Source organism: Hyaena hyaena, unplaced genomic scaffold, assembly GCF_003009895.1.
Source record: "Hyaena hyaena isolate Hyena2069 unplaced genomic scaffold, ASM300989v1 scaffold_512, whole genome shotgun sequence".
NCBI classification, from domain to species: Eukaryota; Metazoa; Chordata; class Mammalia; order Carnivora; family Hyaenidae; genus Hyaena; species Hyaena hyaena.
In genome coordinates, this window is record NW_024081143.1 from 472,267 (window position 1) to 484,533 (window position 12,267).

The 12,267-nt window shown below is 39.7% G+C and overlaps 1 protein-coding gene across 1 annotated transcript in view; it reads left to right on the forward strand.

Annotated features, from left to right (window-relative positions):
- LOC120247292 (pro-neuregulin-3, membrane-bound isoform) overlaps positions 1-11,735 on the forward strand; it is a 463,653-nt gene extending 451,918 nt beyond the window's left edge. The window contains exon 2 of the mRNA XM_039255141.1: positions 11,602-11,735. Within this exon, the coding sequence (XP_039111072.1) occupies positions 11,602-11,735 (134 nt within the window). The remainder of the gene's footprint in view (positions 1-11,601) is intronic.
- The last annotated feature ends 532 nt before the right edge of the window (positions 11,736-12,267 follow it).

Genomic DNA, 12,267 nt, shown 5'->3' on the forward strand with positions numbered 1-12,267 from the left:
CCCTTCCTACCTTCTTGGTCATGATATATTGGCCACATGTTCAAATTTCCTCTCCTTCTTGTGTAGGCTTCTCCTTGCCACACTTTTTAGGAATTTGTATCTCTTCCACCTCACTTAACATTTTTTATCTTCTCTTGTGCAGCTAGCACTCTGCTAGCTAGGGTGGGGGCTGCAGATACAAGACAGCTTGAAGACATAGTCCTTGTACTTGAAGACCTATGCATTAGTCTTTCCCAGTCCTTTAATACAATCTTTATAATTTCTGCAGTCGGCCACTGTGAATACCTACTAAAGCCTTTGACATTTTCTTCGATAAGTTTCTCTTAATGGACTTTTTTTCACACCCAGAGTTACAGACAAAATACCAAAGGATGATGGAGGTGGTGGCTGGAGCAGGGGTCAGGATTGAAGGCATTCTTTTATGTAAAATAAGTCAGACAGAAAGACAAGCACTCTGTGATCACACTTAACTGTGGAATATAACGAGACAAGCTCATAAAAACAGTAGAAGGGTAGTTATGATCTCAGTCTCTCCGAGGATCCCAATTAAACACATTATAGAAGTAGAAACACGTTTTCTGTGCAAAAGCAGCATTAAGGTGGGTCTAGTTCCCACTTCAGTCCACTCTCCAAGTCCTTCTTATGTGGAAATGACTGTGGAGTTCCAGGCCACTGTTGACAGAGCTGCTCTCTCTTTGAACTCTGTTCAAACATTTGACATGGTGAGTGGATGCATAAGCTGGGGTTCAGATCCAAGCCTGCAATGCCCATATGGCTGCAATGCCACTGGCTTTATCATGACCCATATAGAGAAAGAAGTGCTTGAATTTCCGAACATGAAAATAAAGGACCTCACCAAGAGCCAGAAATATTAAGGGGAAAAATAATATTTTAAATACGTGAAGTGAATGATGTTCACTTTTATGAAGAAATCTGGAAAATAGTGTCAATGTTTAGACATTATTTCAAAGCCATAGTAGCATGAAAACTAAATTTGAAAGAGACAGTAATTGAAATTCCCAATGTCAGGTACTGTCTTTGTTTTAGTTTTTGTACCCACCTACCTTCTCCCAGTGCCTACCTTACTCAGTGTTTCATTGTGTGCTCAGATCGACGGATGAGAAGATGAATGGGTTACTGCAAAATATAGCTTCCCGATTGTTCTTACACTCACTCATAATAGAGTGACTAGTGGAATTTAGTAAGGAAAGGCTTGAATATACACACCTTAAGAGAGTCCAAGACTCAGAGCAGGTGGAACTGCAGAATGCTGAAGAATGTGCATCTGTGGGAGTCATTCCTGCCTTTCCATTTTCTAGCTGTGAAATCCTAAGAATATTGCATGGTCCCTCTGTGTTTCAGCTCTCCTTCTGCAAAATGAAAATGATATTTATGTCTGAATGATAGATTTATTCAAGCATTGTTATCACATGTTGACTTCTAAGCTTCCTGTTCATCCTAAGATTGTCTAGTTTCAGTTGTTACAACTAAGACAGCTAACGACAGTTTTCGAAGGTGAGATATACAGCAGTATGCTTTGTTAATTGTATCAACTGTTAAAGTATTGCAGTTGTTTTATTCTAATTGGTAAGTAACTGCTGCTCAAATCCCCCTGCATGAAGTCTCTAATTGACATCCAAGATGCCCTGCACCAGGGTTTCTAAACTTCCTCAGTATTAATCTAGAAACTAAGGAATTAAGATCAGCCTTGTAGCCATCCTACTCCTTACCTTCCATGTGAATCACCAAATACTGGGAATTCTACTTCATAAATCTCTCTTAAATCTACCACTTCTTCCCCTCATATCTCACCTAGATGATGCCTTATAGGCCTGCCTATAGATGCTACCCTCCAAATGGATTATCCACATTATAACCAGACAGGAGATGAGGACTATATGATGGTCTCCTTTTAGTCTCTTTCCCTGCATTTGCAAGAGGACTGAAGGAGAGCTTGTCATTGACACAGAAGCAATGGTCACTTACTTAACACTATTAGAAGATGGGGGTGTACTTAGATGTTTTATGCAAAGTCGCCTTATCATCTGTCTGGTACCAAATAGGAGTCACAGGGTACATAGTGGACTATTTGGAAACATCACAGTCTGGCTGTCAGAGGAGTCATTTCCCACTTTTTCAGACATTCCCTTACTTACACATGAGCAGTAGCATTGGAAATTACAAATAGCGTTATAACTGTATTAGAAATTCTAATACCATCAGCTGAGGAAAGAACATTACCCTTTGTGGGAGACTGGCCAATTTTGATTTCCAAAATGAAAAAGAGTCCTGAGATTATTGGGTGAGGCCTTTCAAGCTGCTCCAGCTTAGAGACCTCAGCTAACAGATTTCAGGTCTCTGCCTATCTTCTACATCAGGGGCATCAGGGGATTTTAATAAGATGCCATTTTAGACCTAAATCCCTCAGCTCTCCTTTCCACGTTATGTTCCCTAAGCAACCTTCTACTGGAATTTGATTTCTTGTTCTTTTGAAAATGGGACTGCTGTCCCTGCTGAGGACAGTGTTCCAATGTCTTCAACTCTTTATTTCCCACATGCACCTTGTAACAGCCTCCCATCCAGTCTCCCTGAACTCCACTGAGAGGCTTCTGTAAGTCAGTAGGTGACACGCTCACCTTGACAACACACGAGAGCTATCTAAAACTCCACTTTTGTTCTCATTATACAAAATTACAGAACACTTTCTCACTTGTTTCCCCACGCATGCCAAACACAGAAGGCCCCCTGTGACTTCACTTCCCTGTCCCTACCTCATATTTGTCGGGCTCCGATTACATGGGACAAAATCAGGCCGTTTAGGACTCTGTGACTTTATATATGCTGTTCCTTTGACCTATCCACGCCAACAGGTGCCCACACGGCAAAACATTTCTAATTGTTTTAGGCCTATGTGAAATGTGAACTCCTCCTACTGAAAGCCTTGGCCAAATCCTCAAGTTAGAAGTAGCTGTCAATGTTTGGAACTTCAGTAAGTCTTCATCCCTGCCTCTGAGAGCATTCAAATCACTCACAATTGCAATGTAATTGTTTACATGTCTGTTCCCCACCCTTTTCCTAAACTAGACTTTGAGTTCCTAGGGACCTGGCAAGGTCATCTCTATATTCCTAGAATTTATCTAAGGGCTTGACATCTAGTAGGTGCTTAATGCCTGCTTTCTGAATATTATAAAAGTGCTAATGATAACAGCGATACCAACATCACTGGCCCATGTATACCTTTAGCATGATAAGGTAAACACCACCTTGTAGCTCCATATCTGTAATAATGTGTTTAGAGATAAATGATAAAAGAAAAAAAAGACATGTTTATACTTCTAGGAATGGACCTGAGGCTCACTGCTAAAGATCAGAGTACTTTTATTTTTTAATGTCCATGTGAACATGGTCAAGTTCATATGTTCAAGTGAAAATTAAATAAATCTCTTTAGTAAATATTTTTATGTTTGTTTACTCAAGAAATTTCTCCCAGATTCAAATCTTTTACCTGTCAAGTGTGCACAGAGATGATATTCAAAATATTTAATGAACAGTGTGGAAATGACAGGACTAATCAGAATAAATCTGTCCATAGCTGGTGCAGAGTCAGTGGGATCAATGGTATGACTAGTTGAGTCATACCAGTTTGTGAACCAGTTTGTGGAGGAAGAATAGGTTTGGGGAAGAAGGACAAGACTTGGACCTTCTACAAGTTTATTTTTTAGGTGCCTTTGTGATATCCATCAGGAAGAAAATGTAGGAAGATTGGGTTCAGAAAAACCTGTGGACTAGAGGTATAACTTTGAGAGTTGTTGACATGTAAGTGATATCAGACAGGATCACCCAAAGTAGCTAGATCTCAGAGAATTACCTGGAGAGCTTGTTAACAGAGCACCCCACCGCTCAGTTTCAGTTTCTGATGTAGTAAGTTCAGGATGAGACTCATAAATTTTTGCTAATTCATTCCCAGATAATGCTGATGCTGCTGGTCATGGGACCAACTCCTGCAGTAACACTCACCTGGGAGATATGTAAAAATGGGTGGGAAAACAGGGGAAAAAAGGTCTTTGGGAAGCAGGATAGTGGAATAAGTCAGGCTTCATTGAGTCGAGTCCAGAAGCTATCAGCTAAGAGTCATGTGGCGTTGGGCCAATGGTGTAACTCTCTTAAGACTTAATTTCTACCTTTGTAAAATAAAGAAAGTAAATAATAGCATAAATTCAGTGTTTTTTTTTCTAAAGTTTATTTATTTATTGAGAAAGAGAGAGAGAGAACATGTATGCATGACCAGGGGAGGGACGGAAAGAGAGGAGAGAGAGAGAATCCCAAGTGTGCCCCATGCTGTCAGCTCAGAGCCAGATGCAGGGCTCGATCCCACCAACTGTTAGATCATGACCTGAGCTGAAATCAAGAGTTGGAAGCTTAACCACTGAGCCACTCAGGTGCCCCTACAGTGTTATTTAAAGCCAAAAAATATAGCTAGTGGAAAATGCTTAGCACTGTGTTGAATATATGTTTGGAATTATTTAAAGACTAGTTCTTTTTTTTTATCACCAAATATTTTATTTTATTTTATTTTTATTTTTTTTTTACAAATAGTTTATTGTCAAATTAGTTTCCACATAACACTCAGTGCTCATCCCCACAAGTGTCCTCCTCCGTGCCCATCCCCCCTCCCCCCCCACATCCATCAGTCCTCAGTTTTTGTCAGCATTCAAGAGTCTCTCATGGTTTGCCTCTCTCCCTTTCCCCCACCATTTCCCCCCTTCTTCTCCCCCTTGGTCCTCCGTCAAGTTCCTCCTAATCCTCCTATACGTGCAAACATATGATATTTGTCCTTCTCTGCCTGACTTATTTCGCTCAGCATAACACCCTCAAGGTCCATCCATGTTGCTACACATGGCCAGATTTCATTCTCTCTCATTGCCATGTAGTATTCCATGGTAGAGATAAACCACATCTTCTTGATCCATTCATCTGTTGATGGACACTTAGGCTCTTTCCATGTTTTAGCTATTGTGGAGAGTGCTGCTGTGAACATTGGGGTACATGTGCTCCTATGCCTCAGCATTTCTGTATCCCTTGGGTAAATTCCTAGCAGTGCTATTGCTGGGTCCTAGGGGAGTTCTATTGTTAGTTTCCTGAGGAACCTCCACACTGTTTTCCAGAGGGGCTGTACCAGTTTACATTCCCACCAACAGTGTAGGAGGGTGCCCGTGTCTCCACAACCTCGCCAGCATCTAGAGTTCTCTGATATGCTCATTTTAGCCACTCTGACTGGCGTGAGGTGGTATCTCAGTGTGGTTTTGATTTGTATTTCCCTGATGAGGAGGGATGCTGAGCATCGTTTATGTGTCTGTTGGCCATCTGGATGTCCTCTTTGGAGAAGTGCCTGTTCATATCTTCTGCCCATTTCTTCACTGGGTTCTTTGAAGACTAGTTCTTAAGCCACCTGGCTTGCTTTTAAGTTACATGAGACAGGTGGCAAAGACTAAAAAGCAAGAGGAACATAAACATTATGTGATAACCTGGAAGCCAGTGAACTAGGCGGGAGTGGCTAAGAGTGTTAGGTACTTGTGAGAGTTCAGAGACGATGAGGAAAAATGTGTAAACATCCATTGGATTTAGAGGCAACTAGTGATACAGAAAGGCCATTTCAGTGGAGTGACTTGTGGGGCAGAGATAGCGTCTATGAAGTGTACAGCAGAGTGCCTATCAGAAGCCCAAGGTCTTGTGACAAGGGCCTTAGAGAAGCTGCTTTTATAACTATTATAGCTGAAAGCAGTTTGTATAGGCATGTATATGCATGCAGGTCGAAGGAAATATATTCAGCTGTAGCATAAACTCTACGATTCCCAAATAAATGCAGTTCCATCGACAAGCTATGTCTCTTGCAGGCTTATTTAAACTGCTACAGTTTTTAGCAGCAAGATTTCAAACAGTAAGGTGGCAAGTATGTTATACAAATTTAATAAAGGCCCTTTCTACATTTGCTACGGTAACTGATGGCTCTGGGATGCATCAACAACTGTCAGTCCTCACAGCAGCCCCGTGACTCCACTGAACTTTCAGATTCCTTGCCCCACACTTTCCATTTCTCCCATGCCAGCAAAATGAACAACGTCTGGTCTCTGGCAGCAGGAAGAAAGCTATCTTTGCCTCTTGCCGGCTGAGGAATGGTTTGTTTCCTTTCAAACACTACTGCATTCTTGCAATTTTCCGTGACCATTAAATATTTTATAACTCAGTCTCCTGCCAGTGCTCCTTACGAGATGCCCAATAAATGGCAGATTTCAACTGGGAATTGTAATATATGACAGTGGGTTTGATTGACACCATTCCCATGGAAGACTCTACTGGAGTCCATGACCATATAAAATGGGTTCTAGCCTGTAAAGGTTTTTGCTAATCCTAAAAGCTTTTAGATTACATCTTTACTTTTCTTTGAGAATTCTCATGAAATCAGTGGGGAAGGCATGAACTGCTGGGTGACTCTGACGTTTGCAAGCCAGGAGTGTACAGAATGTGTCTAGAGTTTATGCTGCCTGCCATCGTTTTCCTTCCCTAGGTGTTCTTGCTCTTCATATCTAGAAATCTTTCTCCTGTGCCAATTAAATCATGCCCATTCAAGACCGAGCTCCACTGCCAACCCTTTGGGATGCCTTTGGAGATAACTGTAGCTTGAATTAGGCTCTCCCTTTATTTCAATTATCTACTGCAACTATTATCTGTAATAGTCTATTTAATGCTCTTGTTCGTGCAACAAAATCTCCATTCCCACAGTGTGCAGGGTTGTGCTGGCAACAAAGAAAGCCTCAATAAGTAATATTCAGGTTCAACTTACTACTTAAGGGGGGAAATCATTGTTTTAATTCATTAAAAAATTAACTTTCACTGCAAAATCTGCAGGGATTTCTGTTTCCCAGCCTTACAGTTTCTTCCCAATTTTTCCTTTAATGAATTAACCACCATGACTTTCCACTGTGCATTTAATTACTGTACTGATTGCTTACTATGTATGCTACATGGCATGGAAAGAATACAAAACTCAAAAGCAAAGCACTCTCCCTGACCTCTCTGGGGATAGAGACCAAAACCCATAAAAGTATAAGAAAATACATTAAACTACATATAACATGTGCGAGATGAGTGGTCTGGATAATTATACAGCCCCTGTGACCCCAAAGGAATGGGTACTAGTTGCTCATGCCAGCAACCACACATTCTCAGCCTGAGACCTTGAGCTTTGGTCATGGTGCTTGGAAGGCCCATCCTTAGCACCATCTCTGTTCTTCTGAAGCTTTGGACATTCCTTTGTCCTCTCTTTGAGACTGTCTTCCCTAATTTTTTTTCTCCTCCCATCTCCTCTTCCTATGGAGCTGACTTTTCCCTCTTCTTATCAGTTTCTGTACACTTTATCTAAATTGCTTTTAGAGCTCTTCTTGAGTCTGAATGTCTAAAAATGTATTCATATGCTGTTTTCCTTTTATGAAAAGCATGTATACTTTTCCACACAGGACGTTCAGAAAAATGCTCGTGTATGAAAAGGCCATTTTTCCATAGACACTGGGTTCATCTCTGTGTCAAGCCATCTGTAAGACTTTGGATCAGAGATGTGAAGACCTACTCTGTCCCCTCAGGACCTTATGGCCTAGTCAGTTGGGAGATTCATGGGCTGATACAGTGGAGAGAATTCCTGAGAAGGAGGTACACTGCAGTAAGAGAGCCTCAAAAAGCAAATGGGAATTCATGGGAATAGAGGGCCCCTCCCATCTTAGTTTACTTACCTGGACTTTCATCCAGGTGATTTTTTGAAGACAATCAAAAGCTCTATCTTAAATATATTTATCAGCTTACCTTCCTAGAAACAGAAGAATGCCCTTTGAATTCTAAATACATGACAAAATAGTACCATATACTGTGGCCAGTTTAGTGTACTAGACTATTGTAAAAGTGAACCCATTTTAATTATATACACAGGTTCCAAAGATGTTGGGTAAGTTTACAGATGAGAGTTCTGTGCTTGATTGTTAAGGTGTCTGAAGGTTTTTTAGGGCCACGAGAGTTTGTAGTTAGATCATATCTATTATGTGATTCTCCTAAATGCCCCATGTTTCCTCCTCAGAACAAAATACTCACCTGGATATATTAAAGCACACCGTACCACCTTAGGGCAAGAAGAAAAATAAAGTAGAACACCTCATATTTTATATTTATTTTGTTTCCATTTGTGTTCAGTTTTTTAATTTTTTTAATGCTTATTGTTTTTGAGAGAGACAGAGACAGAGCACGAGTAGGGGAGGGACAGAGAGACAGAGGGAAACACAGAATCTGAAGCAGGCTCTAGGCTCTGAGCTGTCAGCATAGAGCCCAACACAGGGCTCAAACTCTCAAATGGTGAGATCATGACCTGAGACAAAGTCAGACCCTTAACTGACTAAGTCACCCAGGTGCCTCCATTCATGATCTATTTTAAATGCTTATGATATATTTTATATGTAAACCAATTAACTGAATATATACATACATGCACTTATAGGCAGATATATAAATATTGGAGAGTTCATCCAAAATTATTATTGTCTCTTTGTTGGGCTTTATTTGGGTTATGAGTGATAGAAAGCCTAATAGTGATTAGATACCATTTACTTACTTTATTTACTACTTAACAAAAGTATGTAGGTGGTCTTAGAGTTAGTGTAGCAGCCTAGTGATTCCATTAAGAAATGTTTTTATCTTTCCATTGACATATTTGGAATGGTGCCTTATCTTTCCATTGACATATTTTGGAATTTTTACCTCATGGTGAGTTATATTTACTTTGTGATTTTAGGTGAGTAGTGATCTATGGATACTGTATGGTGGCATGTGAATTCTAAGGTTTCAAATTTATTGATGATTGCAGTTTACTGATAGAAGGATCAAGCCTAGCATTCTGTTTTATTAAGATATTAAAAATATTTAACAGTGGAGTTGTATTGAATTCAGTCAAGTCATTGCATAGGTATAAGCATGTATAGTTTTATTTATTTTTGGATTCTCTAAGCTATGGAAATAGAAGACTTGAGTACATATTAAGTCTGACATCTCTGTACTCTCCCACTTTGGACTTTGCAGAGGTGTTTACTTGGGCCTCTGATCCTCTATAATGTGCTGATAGATGATAACGTGATGGGGATGGCAGTTGGTAGAATGGGGAGGTAACCACTGGAGACAGCAATTGTCAGATGGAAACTAATTGATTGTAATTGCTTTGCCATTGTATTGCTCTTGGAGTCTGTAGCTTGTTAAAACCACTGATTATAAAATAAGGACCTCACTTTTTATGCTGTAGGTTATGTTAATGAAAAGCTGTTCTTAGAGGAATGATTAGTGAATATCAATAAATGGATAATAAGAAATTAAAGGAAAACTTAGCTAACTGATTATGAGTTAATATACTTCAGCAGGCAGAGTAGCAATCAGCTGTGTGGTGTTCCATATTGAATATTTTGTTTAGAGCTCTTGAATTTTAAATATTTCCCATAGAAAGAGAGATTGATTCTGTGTAACTATTTATCACATACTGTCTTGAATAACAGATCTTCCCTGTAGATGAGATCTCCTGGAAAAGGGAAAATGTGTCTGTTTTGCAGAGCCTTTATTTTGTGCCAAGGAATTAACAGATATTTTGAAGTAGAAAAATCAATTCCTGTTGTACACCAAAAAAAGAGGATATTAGAAGTGGGATTTTCAGTACTTACAGCATATGAGCAGTATATGAGTAAGGATTTATGTGAGTCTGAGGGCAATGTTTGTTTTTCCAATATCCCTCAATATTGAAGTAGGCATACTAAAATGGTAACACTGATGTGAAATTATATCTAACTGTTGTAAGATGTGCATTAGCTTTTATATCATTGTAATGCCTTTAATGGTCATACCTTTTACTGGTGGCATTTAAACTGTTAGTAGTGTTAGAATGATCAGATTTGTTGAAGACATTTGGACTGTGATTGTGATTCAAGGCTCAACCTCTGACCTTAAGAAACTCACAGACTAAAGGAACAGACAAATGTGTGAACATACAGCTACTAGCAGTGTTGAATGTTGAATGCAGTGATGTGAGTGATAAAAGGTACTAGGGAGACAAAATGGGAGAATAATATAAGCTCTGTAGGATTTTGGATGTCTTCCAGCAAAGAAAAAGATGGTCCAGGAGGAAGGGGCAGTGTGACAGCTCCTGGTGTTTGGGGAAATAGAAACATAATTGTAAATTAAGTTGTGTGTCTTAAAGTACAGGAAGATGATACTAGAGGGCAAAATTCCACAGGGCTTAGGTCCTTCATTGAGGAATTTGGAGTTAATCTTATGGGAATGGGACCCACTGAGGGTTTTCAGATGTGTGAAGGACACGAGTGGATTTCCTTTGAGGACAATCACTTTCTCCTCAGTTTGGGTGATAACAGGAAGAGGCTCATAGTGACTTCAAGTAACTAAATCGGTACCATAACCCAATCCATTGACCATTATTACTAATCTAGATCTATGAAAAGGAAATTAAGAGAGCTTAAATGCAGAATCATTTCTTCATCTTTGACTGTTTAAATATAATTTTTCTTGAATTGGTAGAATTAGTGCTAATATGTTAGTTGCCTAGAACTCTGAAATTAGAAAGTCTCTACATGTGATAACAGAGTCTGGGTCCAGTACGTACTACATACTTATGGCTAGTTTCATATTTGGGAAGAGGATGTAGACATAACAGCTTCGCTTAAAACTATAAGGAATTATGATTTTAAAAGCAAGTGTTTAAAACAATGCTTACAAAATGACAATAATTTGGTCCTGTTAGACATTTACCAGAAATATTCTTCACATTTGAGATTCTGTTTAAGAATTTGGAACATTTGCATTTTAATCACATAAGGAAAGGAGAATGTGAAAGAATAATTGGTTCAGCAATTATCCAATTAGACCTGTAACTAAAAACAAACAAACAAACAAACAACTCAGAGAAACTGACATTGGTTTCCACAGAACAGTCACAATATGCACGGATCAGATGTTTCATGGCATTTGGCAACAACAAAGGGAAGGAGATGCTTCCATAACACTTGTTTCCATACAACTGAAATTAATGAAGGTAGATTTGAGATGTTTGTTGAATCATTCAGCTTTTACTGTTAATGTGTCCTCCGATGGGGCTTCTACAGTGATTCCAATTGTTAAAATCTACTGGAGAAATAAGATAACTGAATACCAGACTTTTCTTAAGGCCGGTGTTTTGGAGGCTGGGAAGTCCAAGATCAAGGTGCCTGCAGATTCAGTATCTGGTGGGGACTCTCATGGTTCATAGAGCCCTGCCTTTTTGCTGTGTATTCACATGACTGGAATGGGTGACAGAGCTTTCTGGGGCTTCTTTTATATGAATAATAATCCCATTCATGAATCAGTCATCTCCTACAGGCCCACCTCCTGATACCATCTTATTGTGATTAGGTTTCAATATGTGGATTTGGGGGGATGCACAACATTCAGTCATAAAGTGGTCCTATCCAGTTGCATTGCTTCAGTCCCAGAATGCACTGCTGACGCTGATTCTTTGTGTATTTCCCTCAACAGATACAACGACATATTCCACTGAGCGCTCTGAGCACTTCAAACCCTGCCGAGACAAGGACCTCGCATACTGTCTCAATGATGGAGAGTGCTTTGTGATCGAAACCCTGACGGGATCCCATAAACATTGTCGGTAAGCCACTGGCAGCACACACTGGGGACATGCCTTCAGAGAGGGCAGACCTCTGCAACTGTACATGTCATTCAATGGCAGAATTAGGAGGCTTCATATGGGAAAGGACAAGGCTGGTAGCTTAAGTATTTGAGGAAGGTGAAGCTGAATTCAAATAGACAAGATTTGAGTTGTGCTGTAGCCAAGGAAGGTTTATTTTTATGTCTACTAATTTAATACAAATAATGATGCACTCTAGAAGCCTGCAGTTTTGGTGCAGGGTTTAAGTACCTTGGCTTGTTCTTAGAAATAATGCCTTCCTGCAAAACTATCGACTGTAGCCCAACAGAGCAAACTGCTCATCTAAGATCTAGGGTCTCAGTGTTGACTGAGTCAACCAAGCCCCAGACGGTAACAGTGTCCAGAGAAAACCATCACATCTTGATTCTGCCCTCGTTTATTTATTTCATTGTTGTTTTAAACACTTCTCATGATGAAACATTCTCCAACAAGATGTTGTAAATGAAATCATAGTCCTGTTATAGTCTAGGTAGAGA